The following is a 26482-nucleotide window of genomic DNA, read 5'->3' on the forward strand; positions in this document are numbered from 1 at the left end:
TTTTTTATCTGATAAGAGCTCCTCCAACTCGGGTCGCCCTACGCTCTGTCCCACCTTTTGACAGCAGCAGCAGCCCCTCATTCCACCACGTTTCGTTTCAACTCGAGCTCTGAACCCCACCTCGTCTGGTCTCTGCACCAGGCACCCGTCAGCTTTCACCTCATCTCTACAGCGACAAACCCGGTTCGAGTGCCACAACCTCCAAGCAATCACCATGTCTCTAAGGGTCGACGACAGCAGCCGCCGCACCCGTTCACGGTCTCCGGGCCGTCGCGAGCGCAGCCGCAGCCGCAGTCCTGCCCCTCCCGCCATGGTCGCGCCCCCGCGGGAGCCTACCTACGCTTACGCCGAAGATGACCTCTCCAAGTACGCCCTTGAAAGAGGAGGCGCCAACTTCATCACCGCCGAGCCCGGGGTTCCCGTGCTTCCCTCCGGGACCATGTCGGGTGCCATCCCCTACCCCGAAGACGGGACAAGCGAGGCCTTGTTCCCCGGCACCCGCTCGCTCTACGACTACGACGGCGACCGCACCTCATCCTACCGCCCTCCCGCGTCTCCGAGAGAAAGCTCCTACCGCAGCTCTCGCGACAGATTCGACGAGCCGCAGATCCGCGCAGTGTCGCCGCGCGAGGACGACAAGCTGAACTATCTGCCCGCCAAGTACAGCAGCCACACCCGCAACCGCAGCCGCAGCAACAGCAAGTACGGCAGCGACGAGTACCCGCCTGCCCAGCCGCCTCGTCCAGACAACAGGGAACTTTACCCCCCGCCCAAGCCTCCTCGCCCTGTGTCCCCCGGCGGCTACGCTTACGCCCAGCCTCAGCCCTACCAATATGCCAACGCGGACGGCAAGACTGAGAAGGAGAGGAAGAAGGAGGAAAAGAAGAAGGCTCTGGAGGAAAACCTCACCTACGGATATGACCAGTATGCGCAGAAGCCCAGTTTAGCTATTGAGCCGCCGCGTCACTCTGGCCGCACCCCTAGCCCAGGCCCTCAAATCTCGGCCGGCGCTGCTGCGTACTACGGAGCTGACCCCAAGATCTCGTCAAACGTCTTGACCGTTGAGCCAGGCAGCCGCAGGCGTGACAAGTCGCCGCAGCCGCCCACCCACCGCATGTCCAACCTGTCAGTCAACACCGGCCACCACTCTCTCAACATGAACCTTTCCTTGGCCAACGCCCCGGGCTCCCCGCTGCTCGAGTCGTACCACGGCACATACCAAGACATGTCTCCCATGCCGTCGCCCATGCTCCTCGCCTCCTCCCATCCACATGACATGGAGCCCATCTCCCCACTCGGCTCAGACGACGAGGGCAGACGGCGTCGGAGGGCGCGGTTCCACGACATTGAGGACGACGCCTCCAGAATCGCAAAGGCCCTGCGCAGCGACCGCAAGAACCCCGACCCGGAACCCCTGATTGAGATTCTGCCCGGCCTAACCCATGACCAGGTGATGAACCTGCGCAAGGAGTACAAAGCCCTCGTCAAGACCGGCCCGGAGCGCAAGGGCGTCAACGTGGCCAAGCACATTCGCTCCCGCCTCAAGGACGCGGACCCCAACCTCATGAAGGCCTGCTACGCCACCGCCCTCGGCCAGTGGGAGAGCGAGGCGTACTGGGCCAACTTCTGGTACCAGGGCGACAAGACGCGGCGCGAGCTGCTCATCGAGGCGCTCATGGGCCGCACGAACCACGAGATCCGCCTCATCAAGGACGGCTTCAACGACAAAAAGTACGACAACAGCCTGACCAAGTGCATGAAGACGGAGCTCAAGGAGGACAAGTTCAAAAAGGCCGTGCTGATGGTGCTCGAGGAGCGGCGCATGGAGGAGTACGACCCCTACGGCCGCCGCCTCGCCGTCGACTACCACCAGGTCGAGGACGACGTGGCGGACCTGCGCAAGGCAGTCAAGTCGGAAAAGGGCGGTGAGACGCTCATGATCAGCATCGTCGTACAGCGCAGCGACTCGCATCTGCGCGAGGTGCTCAAGTTGTACGAGAGGACGTACCAGTCCAACTTTGCGCGCGACGCGCTCAAGAAGAGCGGCAACCTGGTCGTAAGTATCTCCTGACGCCTACGGTAGTGATGTGATTTCTGACATATGTTACAGGGCGAACTGCTGGCTCACATCCTCAACGGCGTCATCAACAAACCCGTGCGAGACGCCCTGCTCGTCCACCACGCCCTGACCGCAAGCCGCAAAGACGACCTGCGCCGCGAGCTGCTCATCTCCCGGCTGGTCCGCTTCCACTGGGACCGCCACCACATGGAGGCCGTCAAGCGGGCGTACCGCGAAAGGTACGGACGCGACATGCAGGATTCCGTCAGGGAGGCCACGAGCGGCGAGTGGGGTCTCTTCTGCAGGGAACTGTGCATCTACCGCATGCCCGACGATGAGAAGGTCTTTGAGCGACGATGATTTGCCATTTTTTCGTCTGATATGAAGAGATGGATGAAAGATGTAATGAGACCATGCGATATGGGAAGGCTATTTGAATGAGATATTTTTAAGATGTAACCAAGTCCAAAAACTTTTATTGTCAAAATGATGGTGCCGCATATCCTTACTTGAACCGAACCCCTCTCCTGTACCCATGGTCGTCCCTCCGTGAAACGACCATCTTCTGGCGCTCCCCAATCGCGTACGAATCCTCAGTCTGATCGTCAATCTCCCCGACCAGCTCATCCTGATCCGACCGCCGTTCGTAGCTCCCCGCCCGGGAATACTGCGGTCTCCTCTCGTAATACCTCCTCTCATCGTCATCCAACAACGCACCACGCATCATGGGCCCCCTCCTATGATCACCTTCCCTCATCTGCCTGCCTTCTCTATGTCTACCGCCGCTCCTGCTCGGCCCATACCGCGTCGGCGTGACATGACGATAAGCCGGCACCTGCTGCTCACGCCTAGGATAGTCTTCAGATTCCCGAAAGATGAGCATCCGTTGACGGCCCCTTCTGGAATGGTGCGCATCGCACTCATCTCTTCCTCCCCGCCGCCGGCTTCGATCTCGAGATTTGCTTCGTCGATGGCGCGTGTCTCTACTCTTCGATCGCGTAGTGGCTGCGTATGATCGTGATGCTGATTCTGTGCAAACATGTTTTCTCCTATCGGATGCGTGACGATGAGGGTCGTCGACTTTGAAACCCCATCTCTTCGGATCCTTCTGCATAGTCATGCTCTGTCAACATGCCCATTATATCAATAGACGGATAGAAAGGAGGTTGCCAAACATACCTCACCAGGACACCTCGAAAACCCGACAACATCCCCTCCCCACTCACCACCGCCCCTTTTCATCACAGGATAACATCTGCCCCAAAAGCCATTCTTGTCCTTCTTCTTCTTTTTGTTCTTCCTCTTTGAATCCTTCCTCCCACTACATCGTCCAAACCCACGTCCCCTCCCAACGCTACACCCACCACCGCCGCCGTCCACCCCAGCACAGCACTCCATCGTCTCATAGCAACACTCGCTCTCCCAATCCGAACAACAGTCCCCGCACTCAGAGCACTCCCCCTCCTCCTCGTCGGAGTCAGACTCAGACTCTGAATCCGATTCCGACGACGGGTCCAAGTCGAAGCAATAACCCCCTCCTTCCCCCTCCTCGTACACGACCCCATCCTCATCCATCACAGGCCCCATCATGCTGCTGCGCGCTTGTTCAGACTGGAGAGCGACGACGGCTTCGTCTACGATTTGGCGGATCTCTCGACTACTTGCTGAGCCCATCACTACTCCGAAAGAGAGAACAACGACGGCAGAACGGGGAGGAAAAGGGGCAGAGTTAAGTACAAATCTGATTCGAGAGGAGGAAAGGAGGGAAACACGAGAGAAAACACGAGAGAAAACGCTGACCTTTTGTTGGTTTGCCCTCGACCTCCCCTCACCGGCTACATGCAGCCGCGTAACCGTCCGAGGTCACCCAAGTCCTACCATCACATATGCAGTCGTCACTTCTAACACAACGGTGAGGAGTATGAAATGGAATGGAACACTGGAGGGTGCTCCGTTATCCTATCTGTTCGTCCATGACTGTGAAATATGTAATTTGGCAACACAAACCAATGCAAACCCGATGCTAGACTCCCTTCAATACGTATACAGCAATAACACCATGCACGCCCCAACTCAGCCCATTTCCCCGAGTGTCCTCGTGGGCTATGGCTCAACGCCAAAACGACCCCACGCCGGTCCCATTTACACATTATGCATCTAGCATGCATTTTTCACACACAAACGTACACACCTCTCTCTGCCCATTTACAAGAAGCCCTTCGTCATACTAGGAGCCCGGCTAAGGCTGCTCTTGCGCTTGGGCACCGAAATCATGGAGGCGGTCTCGTCGTCAATACTAAACCCCGTACGCCACGCCCCGCGAACGCTTCCCATCTGAGAAGCGGCGCCCTTCTCCATTCTCAGAGCCTTGATGTTCTCAATCTCGCGCTCGAGACGGAGAGACTTCTCCTTCTCCTCGCGAAGCTCCCTCTCCGCACGGCGAGTCGACAGCTGGATTTCAGACTCGGAGGACTGGAGATCCTCGATTGTCTGCAGAAGCTTTTCGACCTTGTCGCGCATGCGGGACACGTCGTCCTGCAGTTGCGTGTTTTGCTTGTCCTTGCGATCGATCTGGCCCTGGAGGTCCTTGACGATTCGGTCGACGTTGCGGACCGATCGCTGAGACTTGGTTCGTTCATTCTCTTGGTCCTCAAGCTGGGATTCGAGCTGTGGATTGTTAGCAATCTGAAGTGACTGGTTGTGTCTATGATAAGTATGCTTACCTCTTGAATCCGCTTGTGGAGGAACTTGATATCGTGGCTTGCGCTGGAGTAGCCCTTGGTTTCGAGATCAACAAGCCTGATTTGGATCTCGTTCAATGACTTCTCGAGGGAAGCCTTGTCCTTCTGAAGCTGAGAGCTGTTCTCGCGCTCAACCATTGCCTCCTTCTGCATCTCAGAAGCCAAGGACTCGGCGCGTCTCATTTTCTCTACTGCAGCCGCGGCGATGTCCTCCTGCTGAGCCAAGCTTGACTTCAGCTCCAACATCTCCTTATCAAGGTTCGCGGCATCACGCAGAGACGGGCTGTCGCCGTTGGTGAGATCCTCCAGGCCGGCCTTGGCTTCTTCGAGGCGAGCCTCAATGTTTCGCTTCTCGCGCACGAGAGTGTCGCGCTCAGAAGTAATGTCGTCAACGGACGCGCGGAGGGATCGGACCTGCGAAAGAAGCGTGACGATCTTGCCTTGGGCTTCGCTGTGGGCATTGACGGCCTCGTCGCGCGAGGACACGACGTCAGCTAGAGTCGACTCGAGGCGTGCCTTCTCCTTGGACCAGGTCGAGCTGTTCAGAACTTCGTCGTCCCACTTAGAGCGGAGCTCATCGAGTTCTTCGCGCAGGCGAGCAATTTCGGCCTGCTTAAAGAGCTTCTCTTCCCGGGCCAGATCCAATTCCTTGGTTAAGGTGGCGAACTCGGCCTGGTACTTCTTGCGGGTCTGCTCCATGCTCAATTCCTTATCCTCGATGTCATTTGCTCTCTGGTTCCTGTAGTCCTCAAGCTCGTGCTGGAGACGCTTCTTTGCTTGAGTAGTGGTTTCCAGATCGGTTGACATATCCTCGAGCTTCTCCTCGAGCCGTTGGTTCTGGCGCTGGAGGTCCTCAAGAGCAGCGTCCATCTTTTCTCTCTCAGACATGATCTCGGCGTACGTCTCCTCTGCTTCCTTAGCCTGAGTCCTTGCAAACTGCTCCGCCCGGCTAGCCTTGAGTACCGCGATCTCCGCTGCCTCGAGTTTACTGAAGTACTCGTCGGCTCGGCTCTTGTACAGGTGCAAGCTGGACGTAACGTCAGCGAGCTTAGAAGTCTCGGTGTCGAGACGAATTTGCAGATCGGAGAACTCCTGCAGAAGCTGGCTGCGGCTGTCCGCCTCCTGTTCACGAGCTATCGACATCTCCTCAAGCTCAGACCTGGTGTCGCGAAGCTCAACTTCAATGGCAGCACGATCGTGGCGCATCTTCTCAAAGTGGTTCTTCACGTCCGAAAGTTCAGAGATAGCATCCCTATGGCTATGCAGGAGAGATCTGCGCGCCTCCTCTTGGCTGTTGAGTGCGTCAAGAATCTCCTCGTGGGATCGGGTCTGGATGTCGCGCAGAGAGAGCTCGCCGGTCCTGACACTCCGCTCCAAAGCCGACACCTTCTTAGCAGAGTCATCCAGCATGTCGTGCAGGCGACTGTTAACCTTCTCGAGCTTCTGCATGCGAAGCAACGAGTTGTTCTGGTCGAAATCCTCTGGCGGCGAAGACGTGTTGTTGGCCTTCTTCTGGAGTTCGTCGTTCTGCAACTTGGCGATTTCGAGTTGGTTTCGTAGCTCCTCGATCTCAGTCTTGAGGTCCATACGGTCGTTGAAGCTGGTAATGTCGACGGTCTTGTTTGAACGAGCCGAGTCAAAGGACTCTGGCTCAAACCGTCGAGTGGGGGTGGAAGTGTTGGAGAGTTGGCGGTTCTGCATCTTTGACCGTCTGAAGGTAGGCGAGCCATTGAAAGGGGCCTCGTTAGGACTAATCTCTTCGAGTTTCGGTCTCATGGGAGAGTCGAATCCTCGGTTAGACCGCAACTCAGCCAGCTGTGCCTCGGCATTCGTGCGGGCAGCAGTCTGCACTCTGAGGTTCTGCTGAAGATCCTCAACCTTTCTAACCAGATCGAAGTTTTTGGTAAGCATGCCCTCGTTTGTGCCGTCCGCTTGAGGCGGGATCACAACCTCGGGATCGACCGTTTTGAGTACGCTTAGCATTTGAGCCCTCAACTCCTGCAGCTCCTGCTCCCTAGCCTCCATGGTTGCTTGCAGAGTGCGGACGTTGGCTTGCGCTTGGGTGCGTTGGTGGCGTTCCGATTCAATGGTCCGGTTCGCTTCAGCGAGTTGTACCGTGAGTGTCGACGTCGTCTTCTCGGCGTTCCTCGAGGTCTTAGCTTCCCGGGCCACCTCGTGGTTCAGGTCTTCCACGTCAAGTTGCAACTTCTCAACCTTCTTCTCGAGACCGGCGACGGTGAGTTGTGCGTCGCCAAACTGTTTGTTCAATACAGCGTTCTGCTCCTCCAAACGATTCTTCTCCTTCTGAAGACCCAGAACTTGGCCTCTCGAAGCCTCGCTGGCCTTCGAGCTTGAGCGTGCAATCTCGAGTCCCTTTTGTTGTAATTTATTGAGAAGGGCGCGGTTGTCGTTCTCGGATGCCTTGAGACGGCCCTTGACGGTGACCAATTCACGCTCGAGTCGGTCCTTTTCTTGATCATTTTTCAGGCCGAACTCTCCAGATTCGAGTATCAACTTGTTCAGGTCCTCGATTTGGTGGTTCAAGTTGGCACACTCGTCATCGAACCACTTCAGGCGTTCGTGCGCAGCATCCAAATCTTTGCGTAGGCTCTCTTCCCTTTCACGGGCAGCACGAGCAGCAGCTCTTTCCCCTTCTACCTCCGCTTGTACGCGAGCTTCCTCGGCCTGAGTCTTGGCGATACGGAGGCGTCTGATTTCCTGACGCGCCTCGTCACGTTCCTTCTCGGCTGTTTCGCGGGCCTCCTTGGTCCGGCGCAAATGATCTTGTTGCACGTAGAGCTCCTTTTCGATAATGATCTTGGACTCCTTCAAGTCGTCATACTCCTCTTGGAGAGCGTTATACTTATGCTCGCTAAGTAGCAAGACATCGTCGCGGGATTGACGCTCTCTGCTGAGTTCCTTCTGGACGTTGAAGAGTTCATCTTTGAGATCCTTGATCTGCGCCTCCAGAACCTGACGGTTCTCATCAGCTTGCGCGTCTTCCGAAAGTCGAGCTTCGAGAAGCTTCTTGGCATCCTCAGCCTCTCTCTCAAGCTGAGATTGCTGTGACTTGATGGCAGTGAGCTCGGCTTGAACATCACGCAGCTTAGAAGAGGCAGTCTCCTTTTCCGCAGCAAGAGTCTTCTTCTGGTCCTCGAATATTCGTCGCTCCATCTCGTACTTCTTGTTGTCTCCTCGAAGAAGGGCAAGCTCGCTCTCCTTCTTGGTGATAAGATCTTCGTAATCTGTTGAGGTCTTGGAGAGCTCGGACAACTGCTGCTGGACTTGGCGATTTTCGAGGGCAAGCTGCGACTCTCTTGACTTTGATGTTTGCAGTTCTTTCTGCGCTGTTCGCAACTTGACTTCGAGATCCTGATCGATTTTCAGAAGCTTATCCTCCAAGTCTCGCGCTTTGCGATCCTTGAGGCTGAGCTGGCTTTGAAGCATCTTGATCTCACCCTCCAAACGTTTTTCCTGCTCGCTGCGCTCAGATTGCTTCTTGGAGATCTCCTCGATGGAGCGCTCCAGCTCCTCCGTTTGTGCAGAAAGGTCTGACTTCTCCTGTTCGAGTCTCGCAATGAGAAGAGCGGCTTGTTCCAGCTGGGCACGGTACTTCTCGACATCCTGCTCGGCCCGCTTCTTGGCTTCCAGTAAGTCATCAAGCTGGTCTTCTAGCCTCTCTTGGTCATCAATAGCGCCAGAGAGCTTCTCTTCCAGCTCGGTTTCCCGGAGTTGCAAACGCTTGAAGATTTCCTCCTTATCCAGGGCAAGAGCACGTTCGCTCTCCAGCGTCTGTTGGATACGGACCATCTCGTTGTGAACGTTCCGTCTCTCCTCTTCGAGCTTCTGGCGGTCATTGGCTTCCTGGTGCATCTTGTCTTGCAGCTGGCGGATCATTGCGTCCCTCTTTTTCACTTCAGTTGCGCTTCTTGTAGCGCCGAGCAGAGGCTTCATCTTCGCCATGAGCTGCCACCAAGGGTTCTCCATGAGGTCGAGATAAACGTTGAAGTTTTTCTGGATAATCCGAGTGGCTTCCGTGCGGAACAGCCTCTTGTAGGCACTGCGACGCTGGATGTAGCCGCGAGCAACTGACTGGAATCGTGCCATAATCTCGGTGATTAGAGCGTCGCGTTGCTCTTCTAACTCGGCCAAGACACCTGCTCTGAAGAAGACCTTCGTAAGACCCACCCGATACAGTCCCTTGTCAAGGCCAAGCTTGTCAAGCATCATGGCCGCTACAGCCTGGCCTTCTTGATAGCCCTTGGGCATGTCTCTGCAGAGAACCTCGTAACGCTGCCGGAACTCGGCAAAGGGCAATCTGTTGGGGAATCCAGTTCGAGCAATGCGGATACCCTCGAGAACACCATTGCATCGCAGCTGGTCGAGAACAAGCAGCTTATTGAACTGCTTGGGCTTCTTCTTGTGGTTGGGCAGGATGCAACGGACGAAGTGAGGGTGGGTAGAGTGCAGTTGGGCCATGAGACTGTGAAGCTGCTCTTTGTGGCGCTGGGCGACGGTGCGGAACAGCCCCTTCTTGACTCTGTTGCGGCTAGCCCCGAGGTCATCATCCATGTCGGCACAGTCAGCAAACAGGTCGGCGATATGCTTGTCGGTGGAAGAAGCAAGGAGGCGAGTGATGTTATCGTTCAGCGGGTCTTTGTTCTTCTCCAGCCAACCATCGGTGGAATACTCGACTTCGGCGGCGTAATGCGTCAGGATAAAACCCTGTCCGAGTCTTGAGTGCCGGTACTTGTTTGACTTCTTGTCCCACAATGAGTTGAGCTTCTCGGTGAAAGACTTGTCCGTAGCCTTGGGCATGACACAGTCTTCGTCCAGGCAAGAGAAGATACCAATAGGGTTGGAGAGCTCGATCAGATCGATCGTCGGTTGCAGATCGCGCCCAAAGTCGATGAACTGCCACTCAATCTGTTCTCTAGCGTATTCTTCCTGTTCAAGCACGAACATGTGATGGTTGAAGAATTGTTGGAGCTTCTCGTTGGTATAGTTGATGCAAAGCTGCTCGAAGCTGTTCTGCTCAAAGATCTCGAAACCGGCGATATCCAGCACGCCGATAAAGCGGGAATCGTCCAGGCCCATCCCCGTTCTATCCAGCTGGCGATTGATGCGGGTGACAAGGTCGCCGAACCCTCTTTCATAGATACCCTTGGACAGAGCATCCAATCCGAGACGGACTTGTTCTGGGGTCTGGACCTTCTCAACCCATTCACGGCCAGCTTTGACTCTGGGATGAAGAAGGCCTTGCAGGAACGGCTCAAGAGGAACTCCGAGAAGCTTGCAAACCTTGGCGGCCTGTTCCTTGGCATCGGGCGCTAATCTGGCCTGGTCTGCGGCGCGGCTTTCCTTCACAACGGTTACGTTTCCGAGATGGAGCACGGCTGCGATGGTGCGAAGAATGGAGCTCTGGTCCTTGTCTGAGAAACCCATGATATGGAAGGCCTCCATCAAAGAGTCCCATTCGTCGCGGTCAGAGACTCCAACGATTGTGTCATGGCCGGCACGGGTGTATGCGAAGTCTTCGACGTCAAGACCGTCAAGCAGGAACTCGGACTTCATCTTTCTGTCAGCTCCCTTGAGCAGTTGGTAGAAGACGTGGTAGTTTCTCTCATGGCTGTTGATTCGCACAACACGAGACTTCTCCAGGAGGTACCAGTCAATGAATGCGCCCGAAATGGCACCGGCCTTGTTGAACTCGATACGAATGAATTTTCCGAATCGCGAGGAGTTGTTGTTTCGCACTGTTTGGGCGTTTCCGAAGGCTTCGAGGATCGGGTTGGCACGCAGGATTTGTTGAGAAAGATTTGACTGTTGTGACTTGTTCTTGACCGGCGATTCGGAATGCGCTACTGCTGCAAGATACTGGATGACCTTCTTCGTGTTCTCTGTTTTACCCGCACCGGACTCACCGGTGACGAGAATGCTTTGGTTCTCACCCTCGTCCACCAGATTGCGGAAAGCCTGGTCCGCCATGGCGTAAATGTGAGGCTTGGTATCTTCCCTGCTCCTCCCCTTGTACATGTTGATGTACTCGTTCGTGTATATGGGCAGTGGGCAGTAGGGATTGACTGTGACCAAGAAGAGGCCGGAGTAGGTGTAGATCAGGTCGGCCTGGTATCTCATGTGCAGGTTGTGGACGACGGATGCCTCGTTCAGATGTGTCAACTCGGCCATATCGTTTGCCTTGTCGAACTTGGCGGGATTGACCTTGTCAACGCTCTCGGCGTCGACTTCTCGTTGCTGCGAACCGGGTGTCAGTTGCCACTCAAGCACACGAGTGCGGCCTACTTACTGTGCCATCATCGCACTGGACGAGTATCCTGTTGTCTGCCAAATCTTCGACAACCCAGCCTCTAACAAAGGCGACCTGGGGGTCTTTAAGCCACACGTATCGCTTTCCAGAGAAGTCATTTTCGCCCTCTATGCCCCTCACTGTGTCAGAGCCTCTGCGCATCTCCTCCGTCTTGATGAAGGATGGCGCAAAGGTTCCAGAGCCGCTGTTCCTTGAGTCGGAACGGTTGTGACGGATGTGGCCCGCGCCTGGAAGAAACACAGGCGCAGGTGCAGGCGCGGGTGTAGTTGTAGGTGCAGGTGTAGGTGCAGGTGCGGTTGCAGGCGCCGCGGGGGCTGCTGAGGCTTGGGAGAGGTTCCTGACGTGCGACGTGGGAGTCGATACGGCAGATAGCGGGGATGGCGAGGAGAAGACTGCGGATTTCGGCCGGCCGTTGCTTGGACCCGGCGATGTCCTCGCGAAAGGGTTATTGCGTGGTTGCGCCATGATTGCAGCGCTCGGGGGAAGCAATTGGTAAGAAGAGAGAAGCCCTCAGGGCTCGGGGTGTCGTGTCGATTTCGTGTCGTTCGTCGCAAAAACGTCGCTCGTAGGTAATCCGGCTCATGGAGTAAACATTAAGACAGTAACAAAGCGGCGAAGTGCAACAAAGGCGACAAACTCTCAAAGAAAACAAGACGAAAGAAGTCGCCGGGTCGCAACCTCGGGGGACCTATAGTCTTTGGTGAAAAGACGAACGAAATCAAGGCAAGCTTGAGGAGGCTGGGAGGTGGAGGAAGAAGAGCGACGTAAGGATGGATATTGTTGACTTTAGACCATCTGAGCAGGGATTCAGGAGGACCGTTGCTTGGGGTACGCCTGCGAAGTAAACAATGGGGGGGATGATGGGGGGACAGGCGTCAGGTTGGGTGTGACGCGAGACCGTCTCAAGTCAGTCTAGCCCGAAAGGGGATAGCACGAATCGAAGGCCTCTCTTCCCTGCACGGTCGTGATTTTTGTTCCGTTTGCTTGGGTGCAGGTGCCAAGTGCCTTTTTTTTTTTACTGCCCTTGGAGGAGCCCGGGGGGGAGAATATTTCGAAAACTTGAGGTGCCCAACTCCAACGGACCAACCTCGTTTGTCGCATTGCGGGCCATCAAAGACACTTCGTTCCACAGCCCTCGCCCACGCCGCTTCCAGGAAACCTTTTCCTCTTCAGCGGGACGGGAAGAAACACCACGATATCTGCATCGTTTTTTTTTTTTCTCCTCTCTCCCTTCTGGACTAACTGACGCCTTCGGAACTTGTCTTCATCCGGACATTGTCTCGTCTTGTTTCGCACCAGTGCGCAGTGCCTGCAATCCAAGTTGCATGACGGTTGCTATTCCGCGCTCGCTCAAGCGCCCGTGAAATATTCTTGCCATCTTGGCAGCCAACCAACGACGAACAACCAGCCTTGACCGCCTTGGGACCTTCTCCATCTCTCTCCCTGCGAACTACTATGCGCTTTCTGTTCTTGACCACAGACTCGATCTACCTATCCAGATTCATCCTACCTGCCGTCGCCTCCACAAGACAGCTTTCGCCGCCGACTCGATAATATTGTGGCTTGCACTTAACGATAGCAAACGCCGGGCTTTGATTACGGGTCGCGCCTGCTCCTACCGTCGTTCTGAGGCATCGTTGCTCCTTTGACTTTTCCGTCAGACAGCCATTCCCGTCACAGGCAAACTCAGTCCCGGTCAGAGTCACAGTCGCGCCTTCCTTCGCCTTTCGACCATGAACAACTACTATCCATACGGGTACTCGCCGTACCCGGGGCAGCCTCCTCCCCAGCCCTACGCGTATCCGACGGCACCTCCCTTTCCCGCGCAACCCTATCCCCTGCCCGCCCCGAACAACGCGTTCGATGCTCAACCCCATTTTCGCGATACCTACGACCAGTCGCAGCATATGATACCCGGACTGGGCTACGGTCAACCAACCCAGACATTCGGCTGGCAGCAACCGATACAACCACCTCCAGCACCCGAGGCAGCATCGTTAGCGCAAGCGCCGCCCCAGTACCAGCACCAGCAGTGGCCTTCGCGCGACGAACCCAAGCTCATTCCCGCTGCGCAGTACTACCGACCGAAAAGTGTGACCATGGAGGCATCCAAGGCTCGAGCTCTGGCATCCACTCGAGGGGCCCCGCAGCCTGCCCCAAAGAAATCGCATAACAGCACTAACAGCACTGAAGAGGGGGAGCTTAGCGAGGGCGAATTCGACGATTTGTACGAGCCCGCAGACACCATCATGGACACCAGCCCCCGTCGGCCGGCCGTTGGCTCTTCCTCAGCGACGACCGCCAAGAACCGTACCGGTAATGGAAATGCTGCCCCTACGTGGGCCCAAGGTCCAGAGCACAAGCGGGCGCAAAGCCCTGCTGCTTTCGATGCAGCTGGTGAGCAGACCTCACCTCACGGAAACTCCTGGGCAATGTCTGACTGTAACGCAGCTCGGGATCGATCAGGCTCCTACTCCCCCTATCTATCTCCCCGCGAAATGAATCCTCCCCTCAACGTCAACAACGGACATCGCCAAATTTCCCAGCAAGCGCAGCTGTCAAACGGCCAAGCAGTTCAGTCGAGCTCATCTGCGACTGCTCCATTAGGTCTCGAGGATGCCCGAAAGCAGGCCCGAGCAGCCATCCTCAATCTTTGGCCCATGAACGTTCGCTACCAGCAGTATGTCGACGAAGGCATCGATGCAACAGTCGTCAGGAACTTGTTTTCTGAGCTGGGCTTGGATGCCAGTACCCCCAACCAAGCTGGCGGCTCAGGGGTCTCTGCTCCTCCGGCAATGACCACTTCTCATTCACCTTCCCAAGCAAGCTTCAAGGCTCCTGGAGGACAGGCATCTGTAGCAGCTGTGAAGCCTGGTGTACAGGAACAAGCACCAGCTTCAACAGCCAAGTCAGCTGGGGAGGAGAGAAAGGACCGGATCGCTCGTCTCTTGGCCGCAAAGAACGCAAAGGCCGCCCCTTCATCGTCCACCGCAGCCAGTGCTGAGGCAAAGGCTGCACAAGCTTCTGGAATGACCAACAAGGAAGCCGTTCAGCAGCAAAAGATGGACGCCCTCCAAAAGTCCCGCGAGGCACGCGCTCAGAAAGATGCTGTGCGCAAGAACAGCGTACAAACTGTGCAGTCTGCAAACACATCACCGGCTGCTACTAGACCTTCCTCAGCAACAAATGGCACTTCGACTGTCCCTGCAGCAGCCCAGTCTCCTCAGTCTAGCTTGCCCCAAGGACAGTATCCTTTGCCCACAGCTGCGCCTGCAACCACAATTCCCGGCCTATTTATGTCGACGCCTCAAGCCGCAGCAAGCAACCAGCGGAAACGACCAGTGGCTGCTGACTTCGTCGCAAGCTCACAGGCAAACAAGCGCCCCTTTGGTCATCAGCGCCAAGACAAGCCTTTTGTAATCGACGTTAGCGACGCCTCGGACGACGAAGATATTGAGATGGAGATTACTTCTCCAACAGAGGAGTCTTCTAGCTTCCAACAGGCGAACACTCCACTGCAAAAGACAGCATCGTTTCGCAACTTTCCGCCACTGACAGACGGGCGACCCCAAGTCAGCCCTGTGCCCAGTAACGTTACGACACCTCAGTCGGGAATCATCGCAGCCCAGCCGAAAGCAGGTCATCTTGAAAATATGGATAAAAAGATAGAAGCTATGAAGCGCAAGATCGCATTGGCCGAGGCTAAGGCCAAGCTGAAGGCTGCTATGAGTGGCCAAGCATCTGGCCTCAAGTCTAACGGACAAACGCCAGACGCCACTGCGGACTCGGATGGAAGCAAACCTGCCATCAGACGAGTGCAATCCATGGGTGCGTCCAGTGCATCTGATCAGCCCAACCCCAACGCCCCGTCTTCGCCGGTGGTTGCCGAAGCGGGCAGCTCGATGCGTCTGCCAAAGCCATCCGAGAGGAGGGCCGAGGCTGCTTCCGTTCGCGCCCAGAAGTTCAGAGAAGTCAGCACCAGTCTCCCACTCGTTGAGGGCAGATTAAAGGCAAAGAAGAGCAAATTGCGTCTTCTGCAGTCTCAAATCGCTCGGTTACAGAAGGAGATTGAAGAAGAGGGCGCTGAGAAGGAGAAGTTGACCCAGGAGATGGAACAGCTCAACCAAGACTCCGACGAGTCCGGCGATCCTCAAAGCCTGCCCAAGAGCAACTCTGGTTAGTAAACGCTATGAATTCGTTGACAGATACTCAGAAAACATTCATTAACTTATATTCAGTGGATCCTGTTGCTACACAGACCCTTGTCGGGCCTCAGTCCGATGTGCAGGCTGATGTCCCTGCCGCTGACACCGCAGTATTGGCTTCGAGCGCGGTCACTTCGGCCCTTTCTAGCATAGAAGCCCCCAAGCCCCAGCCCCCTGTTGCGCAAAGCATTGAAGATTCTTCCATCGCGGCACAAGCCGATGTTGCTGCTACTGGTAAAGCTGCGACGAACCCCCCTGATGTCCCTGATGCCACAGTCCAGGCAGTGCCCGCGCCCATTGAGGCACCCGTCAATCCGGTGACAAGCACCAATGCAGTTCAGGAGTCACGGCCGGTCTCAAGTTCAAGTGATGGTCCTTCTGATGTCGTCATGGGCGAATCGTCAGATTCGAGTTCCCAACATGAAGAGCATATTCAAGATGGAGACCAAGAGTGCTCGTCGGACGCCTATGAGCTATCCGAGGCAGTTGCCCCTCCAAATGACGCCAGATCTCCATCAACCAGCCCAGTGCCAGCAGGCAGCACCGTCTCGCTGGCTAATAGTGATGCTGACCCACAGGAGCCAAGTTCACGAGCCTCACAAATCCCTGAACAGATCTCGTTAGGTGTCAACGAATCAACTCCGGAGCAGGGAGTTGAAGCTACGAGAGAAGTACATTTCGTTTCGCGCCATCAACACTCGGTGGTTTCTAATCAATATCACAGGCCTCTCAACCAACACAGAGCGCTGATGAGATGCCCTCCGGAGATGTCTTCACCCCTTACGAGAGCCCACTACAATACTTTCGTGCTTATCGATACCACCCCAAGTTTGCTGAGACAGTCGCTGGTGGACTTCGGTCTCTCACGTATAGCAACAGGATCGATCCGCAACAACCCGTCTGCCCAGACCAACTGGCCAGCCGGGAATGCCCACGAGGTGCTGACTGCATTTACCAGCACTTCGAGACCATGAAGTTGCCGGGTAGGTCGCCATCGCCCCGCAAGGATAACTGACCTCGACACATGTCTCGAAGCATGTTGAACGCTGACGGTCGCCCCCAACGTTTTAGACGACCAGATTCTCCTCCAGCTTGGCGGCACCAAACTTGACGGAGACGAAAGGAACCATTTCAACGACGGATTGCGCAAGGTCCTGCAAGACATGAGAGCCAAGAACATTAGAGACTTCCCCAGCATCGCTAGGGGCATCGTCGAGTACCACAAGAGTTTCAACGGCGATCCATCCAAGATCTTGCCATTGGGCAATGTGTCACTTTAGTTGACAGAAGCACAGGAGCCTGCATAGGCCGCTTCAATTTCCCGTAATCCCCTTCACCAGCACTTGCACTAGTCGCTGGTTTTCTCCCCCATTCCTTTTGCAATCAAGCAAGCACTTCTGTTTCCTTTCTTCATCTTTTACATACCCCGCATGTCCCCCTACAGAGGCTTGAATGCCGTCTGGGAAGGGCTTTGGGCGGCGTTTGCACGATACCCCTCTTTGCGTTACTTTTACAAGTGATTCGGCCTGAGGATATCAGGCATGAGGCGTCGGTACAGTGGAAAAATGGCAAGTAGGCAAAAAAATAATGGCCAGAGTGGCAATGACGCACTCTGCGTGTCAAGATATTGAGTGGTGGTGAAGCCTAAATGGGGCTGCCATCGAAAGAGCTGTTAGCCCTTCAGGGGTCGTCCGTAGACAATTCAATGATGTCTCCTATGAAAGCATGTGCCAGGTAATATCAAAGTGTGCTGCATGTTATCATATCGGGTTTGTATTAAGGTCGCCCATCTCACTACAAAGATTTGATTGATGTGCTCCAAAACTCCGGATTGCTAATAACTTCTATCACGCAGAAAATCAACCACATTCGATCTTCCCTTTTGATGTTTTTCGTGCTTTCGTATAGCAGGTTACCGCCTGCGGGCACACCTTTTTGACTGCCGTATGACTGACGAAAACATTTGAGGTCTAGAATGGCCAAACAAAAAAAAAAAAAAAAAAAAAAAAAAAAAAGGGAAAGAAAGAGAAAAGAAAAGGGTGAGAAAGGAAGAAGGAAGATGGAAAAATAAAAAAAGGAGAAGAGAATCCAACGACGTTGTCAAACATCCAACGCTACATATGGAAACTAAAGCAGAATGCAACGTTTCTATCTCTCGCATCCATCAGGCTTTGACCTGCACGACCTCGTGCCTGCTGTGCCCATCGCTAGAGTACCCTCCCCCGAGGACGGGCTCAGTCTTGGGCGGCGCAGGCTTGTCGTCCAGCAGCTCGCTGTCACAGAACCCGGGGTGGAAGATGATGAGCCCGCCGACGGCGACGACGATCATGACGCTCTCAAACCCGATGAAGAGGTCCTGGCGGTGCATCAAGGGGCCGGTCCAGCCGCCGCTCAGCTCGGCGACGCGGAACACGCAGCGCCAGAAGATGCAAATTGTCGCCAGCGCCAGGGCGACCAGGAAACCGCGGAACTTCCACGACGAACGCAGGTGGCCCAGCTTCGCGGCCTCGGCGTCTTCCTCTGGTGAGGAGGCCAGGGGCGAGCTGTCACCGCTGCTGTTGCTGCGCCAGGCGCGGATGGCAAAGTCGGTCGAGACGAGCATGAAGATGGCCATGGTGATGACCTGGGAGATGAGGCCGGCCATCATAATGTTGTCGCCCTTCTGGGTGGACGCTGCGTGGTAGGTGGCGTAGGCGGCGAAGCCGCCGCCGACGGCCTGGAGGACAAGGGCGACCATGTCGCAGGGGATGAAGATGCGGGTGTAGAGCTGGGGGCGGATGCGGGAGTGGGAGACGCCGAAGACGCGGACGATGCGGCGGAGGCAGACGTAGATGCCGGCGGCGAGGAACGCCGGGCCGACGGTCAGGGCGCAGATCTGCGTCATGAACGGCCAGGTGCGCCACTGGTTACTGAAGCTGACGATGCGCGCCGCGTAGCCCAGGATCTCGGCCGTGAGGCCGCACAGGAAGGCGATGTTGAAGATGTGGCCGCGCCGGGTGGTGGCCCATATCGCCGCGTAGGCGACGAAGTAGAGGCCGAAGATGCCGGTGAAGGCGACGTTGGCCGCGAGGTCGAGCTTGTACATGTAATACGAGGGAACGTCCAAGCACATGTGGAGTTTCGGGTTGTAATAACATACGTACATGTTAATGTAGTCTGGATTTACGCGAGAATCAGCTGTTTGGTCCAAGTATGGTTAAGGGTCCCGAGAGCGCACCGTTGAAAGTAAATTGCTCCATCTTGATATTGGGGCTGGCTGTGGTGTTTGCCGGCTTGGCTGGTGATCTTTGGTGATGGCAGAGAAGCAACGGGGAGCTGAGACGACTGTGAAGATGAGACTTGGCACTGGACGGAGGAGGGGTGTTGGACGGAGTTCAGTTTAACCTCTTGATCCTGATGAGAGATCATCAACAACGTTAGGACGGGAGAGTTCACCAGCGACAAGAAGCATAATCTTTATGGGGGAAGGGGGACTCTGGGAATGGAGAAACGGACTTTTATGTGCTGCGTATAGCAAGAGGTGCCCTTCCAGGGGTCAGGTTCTCGATCAGGGAAGTCGTACCTCTACGGTTATTCAAGATACTAGCAAAGTATATTTGGCAATTTCGTGATCCAGTGGCTCGGAGGCTACCGCACGATTGGCTGGCTGCATGTATCGCCGTAGAAAGACCGCCTCAATTGGTGTTGAAATTCCAATTCAGCAAACGATCTGGTTTTCGTTGATCATTCACATCATCAAGATCGGGATGTGATGATATCAGATATCACGATGGCTGCCGTGTCTTGCGATCACATGAGTCGTAATCTCCATGAGATTCTCCTCAAATACATACGGTTCTTTGCGATGCGAAAGTCATATTGGGTGTTGCTGCCATCCAAGGTTAAGGGGATAGAGTTTGAAGTATGTGCCGGTAGTTCACGGCAAGGATGATGAGACGAACCACTCTCACCCACACCCGAGCTTATTTTGAGGATCATACGCTGTCGATGCTCCATATTGGTCGTCTTAAACGCCTCGTGAGTCTATGAGGGGATTGTGAATAATACTCCGTGAGGCTGCAGATCCATGCATCGTCTTGGCTCACGGCATATCCAGCAGGGCAGTCACCACCACGCGGAGGCGATCGGCAGTGTACGGAAAAACGCCTACATCAATACAGGCTGCACCAGACCGGGCCGAGAAATCCACTTATAAGCTTATGGTACGTCCTTGGAGTGGAAAGAACACTTGTCGCCAGGAATGATGCCATTCAGCATAGTAGCACAGTCCTTTTATTACATGAAGGGGAGGGTGTGTCTCTGGAAACGCTCCTTCGTCAGCCTGTCGAGCATCGACTAAAACTCGGTGCGGATGAGCTTATGTCGTCAAAGCGAAGCTCTCATGAAGTTGACAATAGTATGACATCCCCAAACCAAAAGAAAATGTAACCAGCTGGATAGGACTCAGAAAAGTCGCCCTCTCCGAGTCTATCTGTCTAATTTCGTATTTCACTTATTCAACGACAATACACTCATACGACCGGTTGATTTTGATGAGTCTCTTCGATATCAAGCATGCAATTGAGACTTGGGGGTCGGCTCCTCTGGTCCTTCAACTATCGTCGTCGTTGTCACTGTCGCCGTTATCGTTAACATTGTCGTCGTTCGCAATATCTTCAATGAATTACACAGGAAATGTAGCCGTCCAGACACAGGAAAAATAGGCGGTCTCTTGTATATTTATAGTATGAATGGACAGACGTCTCGTCGACCAGTATGATCTCTTACCTTGCCCTTGTCCATGAAGGCAGTTAATTTCATGGCAATCAAGCATCTCGAAGTCGGTCCAAACTCCTCAAGACTACCGCCTCATATACCCAGCACAGCTGGTGAGCAAGGAACATTGAAGAGAAGCCACGAGGGATGCTGCGCATGCACGTATCGAACCCGGTGAGCGAGAAAATAGCTGCACCAAAGTGCAGTGTAGACTGAAAATACACTCCAACTTATGCCGCAACCACAAGTTAGGCGATTTCCCTCATCAACACTAGTGGAGGCGTGCGATGCCTCAAATGACGGACGCTATTTTTCATAGGCCAGTCGTCAATATCCTCTTGCTCGCTAGCTCCATTTCAGTGGTAAATAAACTTTTATTCCAGAGTGTCCTGTATTCCAATTTTGTCTCCGCCTTTTCTTTAACTAGGCACCTCAATACTACGGCGCCACGGTGACACGCTTTTTCTTCTTCCCGCCCTTAACCTCCTCCACACCCGCATTACCCAGCCCCTTGGCATCGATCCCGCTCTTCGTCACGACGCCCCCGAGGGCCTTGCTCGTGCCCAGACTGATCCCTTTGCCCTCGCGCATGCTATCCAAGCTCAGGCTGCTGCCCCCGCTGCCCCTCCTCACGCCGATGCCCTTGAGCTTCGCCGTTGGCGACTCGCGGGTGGGCTTCAGCAAGCTGCCGTCCTCCTTGTCGTCGGGGTTCGTAGCGCGGCTGTCAGGTCTGTCTGGTGAAGAAGGTACATCGTCGTCGTTAGCGGCGACCTGCGAATACGGAGTTCTCATATTGCTATTCGTGCGGGTCGTCCCGAAAGGCGAGGGGATCCCGGACGGTCGGTCTCGAGACTTGTATGAAAGCGGGCTGTCCGTACCGTTTCTGGGCTGGATTTCATCCACCGCGTTCGACGTGTCGCTGGCGGAGACGTCGCTGTCTTTATGGGCGTGGCGGTACGCGTTGCCGGAGCCGAGGAGGCTCTCCTGTCTTGCGAGCTGGTAGCGGGCGTATTCCTCCTTGGAGTGAAGTGCGTCGGTGAAGCTGTCGAGGGCATCAAAAACGTGCGGGAAGACTTGGGCATCGACGTCGCGGCCCCAAAGGAAGTCGAGGTGCTCGTAGTGGGGGATCTCGGTGGCTACAGTCTGACTCGGAAGTTCTTTGAGCATGACCTTGATGTCGACGAGGGAGTCGCTGCCGCCGTAGACAAGCACAATAGGGGTCTTGATGTTGCGAGTCGGGTACTTGGCGACCTTGGTATACTTGCTGGACGAGCTAATGGACACGGGAGGGTGGACGTCGTCGTCGTACATCTGGAAGGACTTGTTGCGGATGATCTGGAACCAGTGGACCACACTCTTTGTGCTGGTGAACGAGTATAGATGGGGGTAAGCCGCGAGTTTCTGGCTGAGAGAGATGTTCTTCGTCTGCCAGTTGAACAAAAAGGAAAGACCGACGTCGATTGCTCGAACGAAAATCGGCGGGTAAAGAATGGACTGCCACATGGTGGCGGAGCTGAGAATCGATCGACGACCGAAGAGGAGGAACAGAACTTGCGGCGACGCCTTGACTAGTGCGTCTACGATACCGTTGGAAAGACCGGCAGGAGACATTGCTGGCGCCAAGGCGATGAAAACGTTGATCTGCTGGTTCAGCTTGGGGTGGATGGCCAAGGTAGCAAAAGCCTGAGCGGTTCCCTGGGAGAAGCCAATGTATGACAGACTCTCCTGGCCGGTGGCCTCGAGGATGTAAGCGATGCTGTCGGGAATGTCATGGAAGGCGAACTCGTCAATGGAGAAATTCCAGAACTCGAGAGACTTGGGCGAGTGAGAAACCGACTTCTTTGAGTACTTGTTACCGCGATTGTTGCCGAGCTGTGTCAACGTCAGTATTACGCCAAATCAACACGGGTTGGTAAGTGTACCCAAACATCGTAGCCCTTCTCGACAAGCACGAACGGAAGACATCTCTGCTCGTCGGTCAAGCAGACCCAGACCTCCGAGTTCATGAGAAGCCCGTGGTGCAGATATACGACTTTCTTCTGCACGCTGCCTGGGCCGCAGTTGATCCTTTGGCCCTCCTCGCCCTTCCTCCAAGCCAGGCGGTGGAGACCCAACAGGAAGCCATCCTTGGTCTGCGTGACGTGCTCCTCGGCCTCGTACCCGTATAACCGGCAGAGATCAACAAAGTCGGAGGCGTCCCTCACATTGGTCGAGATGGCTGCGCACCACGCGAGTCAGCGCAGTTCGAAACCACAGGAAAACGTCAGCTGTGGCGGGGGATGAACCAACACTTCTTGCGCTGTTCTGCGCGTTTATGCGCCGGCGTCGAGAATCGGTTAAACAGTCGACGGGAAGCCACATAGAAGAGCGAGATGAGCGGCGAGGCTGGGAGGAGCTCCTGGGTTAGCTAGCTAGCTCTGGACGCCACGAGGGGAAGCGCATTTTGCCTCACGTAGAGCCAAGGTCAGGACGCGGATGATAGCCTCGAGTCCTACCAGCAGAAAAGACCCCACCAAAGCCACATACTCGACGCTGCGCGACTCCATCAGCACCAGTCTGGATCGCACTGACTGCAACATCGCAAGGGTTCAAAGCGTTGCAGTTTGAGGGGCGGGATTTCAGGAAGGGAGGGAGAGGATGGATCAGGGCAATTGGGCACCCTTACATGTTTAGCCGGCCGATGAAAGGGATAGGCATCGTGTGGAACAGAGAATGCGGTGTAATATGCGATGAGAGGCTGGCGGCGCAGGCCAGGAACGATATGTCTAAGGTTTTTTTGGTGGGAAAGAAAAGCAAAGAAACGAGCAGCTAGGGGAAGCTCTCAAGGCATCATCACTCTAGTCTCCAAAGGGGCGCAAAGCTTAACTTAAGGTCGGAGACAAGAGAGGAGGGCTGTGGGCGGCTGGTTGTAGCTTTGCGGTTGGCGATCAACTGGGCTCGTGAGGGAAAAAGATGTGCTCGAAGCTGCTGTGTGTCGTGTGTCAGCGTACGAAAGTGGAAGTGGACGGGCGCGAAGTGATGTCACATGTGAAGATGCATCTGAGGGAGAGCTCTCGAAAGGGAAAAGGTCAAGCTCCCAGTCCCAGATTCAAGGTCAGAGGTTCGGGAGGTCAGTGGTCACCGGCCCCGGGTCCTGTTGCGCTGTCACAACGTGCCAACGCAGCACCAACCGCCGTCATGGCAGCTCTCTTCGGGGCAAGGGTGCCTCAATTGGAAGGGGCATGAGGTGGGGAAGGGGGTGCCCGCGCGAGCGACGCGGTTGGTCGACGGGCCTGGATCCCTGAAAAGCGGGAACCTGAGGACCTGAAGGACTGCAGGGACATGGCACTAAGCCAACCTTAGCGGCCTCTCCTCACGCTGCCCTGGGGGTTGTCTCTGTGCTCGCACCTTGCAGACTCGCGAGAACGCTGTGAAAGGACGCTGGAACCGCTGCATCCGAGTGGGTCTCATCTCATCCAATCACAGTGGCCGTGTTTTTTTCTCTAATTGTTTGATGCTTCGCAAACCTTAGAGTCGGTACTGTACGCTGAGGCTTCACGTCGAACCACCTACCACCGCCTGCCTGTCCACCAAGGGAAATACCCCCAGACCGCCGTCACCATGCCCAGCTCCTGCAAAGAATTGCGTGCGTCCCAACTCCCCTCCCAAGAACCACTCGCATGGACACTCAACTGATTAAATGCCCACAGGCGCGGCTCTCGCGCAATGCCTCCAGGAATCCGACTGCGTCATGGTCCACCAGAACAGCGCCTCCGACTGCCTCCGCGAACCCCTCGTCAACACCCTCCCGACAAAGTGCCAGCAGCTCAAGAAGGGCTTCGGCGAGTGCAAACGCGGCATGGTCGACATGCGCAAGCGCTTCCGCGGCAACATGCCCGTCAACTACAAGACCATGAACGACGCCGAGTCGGGCAAGGGCTACCAGTTGTACGCCGGACGGCCGGCCTTCGCTGGTGGCAGGGGCGAGACGGACGGCAACGAGCCCATGCCCAAGGACTGGAGGGAGGTGGAGAACGAGAAGTACCGGGCCGAGCAGGCTGAGGCGCAAAAGAAGTGATCCAACAGAATACTGTGATGAAAGCTTGAAGAGGTGGATATCACGAGATACTGTACAGACTATGCGTATGACCTGAAGAGCGAGGCATCGGTTGGCGTCTTGGAGTTTTTGCAAAATGATCTCGCAGCCAGTGTACGATTACATCCTGAGGACAGGCGCCGCGACATCCCGACTCAACCTTTGGATTGAAATGCCCGTGTACATGCCGGGTTGGAGAAGCGGCAAAAAGCGGTGGGTGTAGTGGCTCGATACACAAGTACGAACTTGTTGGACATCACGCTTGAATGAGCAACGACTGTCGAGACGTCGGTCTACTGGGTTGCATAGGGAGCCGAATTATCGGGACGGTTGTCCTTTAATAGCTACAGACTCCCGTTTATCTAAACGCGCCAATGGACATGTACAAAGACATCAAGTGTAATGAGAAATAGCTGCACACTCGACAAAAGCTATACAGTCATATTGTATACACGGGAAAAAGCGCTGATTTAGGGTTGACGTGTACGAGAGGACCAGCTTGCCTGGGAACCAGTCCAAACCACACGAGGCACGTTGTCAGCTTCTCGACCACTGTGCCAATTATTTCCTTATTCTTTCGGAAGCAGTAAGTAAATTGTAGGTCATCAATCGAACGTTTGAACCAATCGAGGTGAGAGAAAATCATTGTATTATTGTAAACAGTTGCACAAGCCATAGCTTGCCCCATCCACCACCTCGACGTCTCCCCCTCCCTACACCCCAGATCTTTGATCGATTCTCAAGGCCATCCCAATACCATCCAAGTTCCCTTTCCTCCCCTTTCCATTCAACATAGTCTGGTTGGTTGATGCTTCCGAGCATCTTAATCCCCCGCACCACGTAAAGGTCCAGACTCTGCAAGGGACCCTCCACGCAGTTTCGGATCCACACAAGTGCACGAACCCATCCCCTGCGCTTCATAGGGCTGCCCAACTCTCGGCGTTATGATGGGCTGATTTGAAGAAAAAAAGAAGAAAAGTAAGAAATACGCCTCAACACCCTCGATCACCATCCCTCTCAAACCACAACCCCTAACTCACGAAGAATCCGGGGTTGGGCGAGTCAGGACAAAAGTCCCGCCTTCTCAATCCTTCCTCTAACTCACGAAGAGTCCGATCCAGGCGAGGCGGGCGGGTCCAAGGACCAAGGGGAGAGTCGTCGTCACTTCCAGGCTCACGCAGGCCTACCAGCGAATTCTCGTCATCCGGCGCCTTCCGCGCCGTCCCTTGCGAGGGCGGCGCGTGGCAGCTGCGGACGGATCATCGACGCTTCAGGTGACTGCGGATCCCTCCAGCGGTGTAAAAGTTGTTGTAAAAAGGTGATCCTCGACTGTCTTCCGGCTGGCGCGCCCCGACCTCCAGACAGGAAAATCCAACAAAAAAAGGTTTCCCTGCTCAACACCTTCAGCTCTACTCTTCCGTGGAAGGGAACATCAGGTGGAACAGAGAGTGGCACTCCTGGCCTGCTCGACGCCGCGCATGGTGGTGGTTGTCTGTTATGTGGTGATCGTAGCGGACATGGCGGCGGAACGGGAGAGGCCGATTGAGGTAGTGGAAATGCAGGAATCTGTGTGTTTGAATGGTGGACTCGACTGCATGGCGAATTCTAGAAAGAGAGAGTAGAATTGCGCTGGAGAGGAGTAAAGAAACAAGATTTAAACGAGGGACGGTTGATGAAGCTTTATACAGGATTCAGAGTGGCATGTCAGACACAGGTGGAGTTGAAGTCGAGAAAAGGTTTGGGGCGGCAAAGACAGGGCCAAGCCGCCAACTGGTATGATCTGCAGTCGTGAGCCTCTGGAACCAGTGACACCCCACCTGGAAGAATGGGCGCTAGCGGGCGTTGGTCCGCCCTGTTCCGGCAGCACAACTGGAGGTTGGGTGGCACTGGACCTGAGTTGGGAACTTTGGGGCGCCTGGAGGACCGGGAACCTGAGGGAAGGGGTGGAAACGTCTCAACGTGCCCCTCCTCCACCCACGCGCAACGACACCTTACCTTACTCTTCCACTCTCACCTCAGTCTCTCGTCTCATCCCTTCCAGCTTCTTTTCCACCCACCCAACCAAACCCCATGAAACCAGGAGCGACTCGCAACTCCCAAGGTCCCGATGGCCTGATGTCTGAAACCTGAGATTGCAAATCATCGATCCATCACTGTTGTCGGCCTGCCCGGGGTTTCTGCACCAGTGACCAAGCATTCTTCGCCTTCTCGCTTCAGCCCCTCCGAGCTCCATCGTCCAATTGCTTGTTTCTTGTGTCAAGTCGCCAAACGGCTCTACGCTCCTCTCGGCCACCGCTGCAGCTGCACCACTCGTCTCTT

At 55.2% G+C, this 26482-nt stretch overlaps 6 protein-coding genes across 6 annotated transcripts; 3 read left to right on the forward strand and 3 right to left on the reverse strand.

The window, feature by feature from the left end:
• Positions 1–214: 214 nt before the first annotated feature.
• ANXA7 (Annexin A7) lies at positions 215–2419 on the forward strand (the record flags this gene model as incomplete). The annotated part of the gene is made up of 2 exons (XM_032025713.1): positions 215–2056; positions 2111–2419. 2 exons carry the CDS (start codon positions 215–217, stop codon positions 2417–2419), a joined length of 2151 nt encoding a protein of 716 aa, XP_031877722.1.
• A 1845-nt stretch (positions 2420–4264) lies between these two features.
• On the reverse strand, positions 4265–11593 carry myo2 (Myosin type-2 heavy chain 1; the record flags this gene model as incomplete). The annotated part of the gene is made up of 3 exons (XM_032025714.1): positions 4265–4726; positions 4783–11055; positions 11108–11593. The coding sequence occupies 3 exons, from the start codon at positions 11591–11593 to the stop codon at positions 4265–4267; spliced, it is 7221 nt and encodes a 2406-aa protein (XP_031877729.1).
• A 1268-nt stretch (positions 11594–12861) lies between these two features.
• red1 lies at positions 12862–16613 on the forward strand (the record flags this gene model as incomplete). The annotated part of the gene is made up of 5 exons (XM_032025715.1): positions 12862–13525; positions 13580–15304; positions 15367–16004; positions 16058–16316; positions 16405–16613. 5 exons carry the CDS (start codon positions 12862–12864, stop codon positions 16611–16613), a joined length of 3495 nt encoding a protein of 1164 aa, XP_031877730.1.
• Positions 16614–17497: 884 nt separating this feature from the next.
• On the reverse strand, positions 17498–18478 carry RSB1-0 (Sphingoid long-chain base transporter RSB1; the record flags this gene model as incomplete). Its single annotated transcript, XM_032025716.1, has 1 exon — positions 17498–18478. The coding sequence occupies one exon, from the start codon at positions 18476–18478 to the stop codon at positions 17498–17500; it is 981 nt and encodes a 326-aa protein (XP_031877727.1).
• Positions 18479–20526: 2048 nt separating this feature from the next.
• On the reverse strand, positions 20527–22785 carry CGGC5_v011068 (putative lipase; the record flags this gene model as incomplete). Its single annotated transcript, XM_032025717.1, has 5 exons — positions 20527–21960; positions 22011–22306; positions 22378–22473; positions 22541–22620; positions 22754–22785. 5 exons carry the CDS (start codon positions 22783–22785, stop codon positions 20527–20529), a joined length of 1938 nt encoding a protein of 645 aa, XP_031877728.1.
• A 903-nt stretch (positions 22786–23688) lies between these two features.
• PET191 (Mitochondrial protein PET191) lies at positions 23689–24145 on the forward strand (the record flags this gene model as incomplete). Its single annotated transcript, XM_032025718.1, has 2 exons — positions 23689–23713; positions 23778–24145. The coding sequence occupies 2 exons, from the start codon at positions 23689–23691 to the stop codon at positions 24143–24145; spliced, it is 393 nt and encodes a 130-aa protein (XP_031877723.1).
• Between the last annotated feature and the right edge of the window lie 2337 nt (positions 24146–26482).

The sequence above is a fragment of the Colletotrichum fructicola genome (assembly GCF_000319635.2).
Source record: "Colletotrichum fructicola Nara gc5 chromosome Unknown KSG_Nara_v1_contig06, whole genome shotgun sequence".
Lineage (NCBI taxonomy): Eukaryota > Fungi > Ascomycota > Sordariomycetes > Glomerellales > Glomerellaceae > Colletotrichum > Colletotrichum fructicola.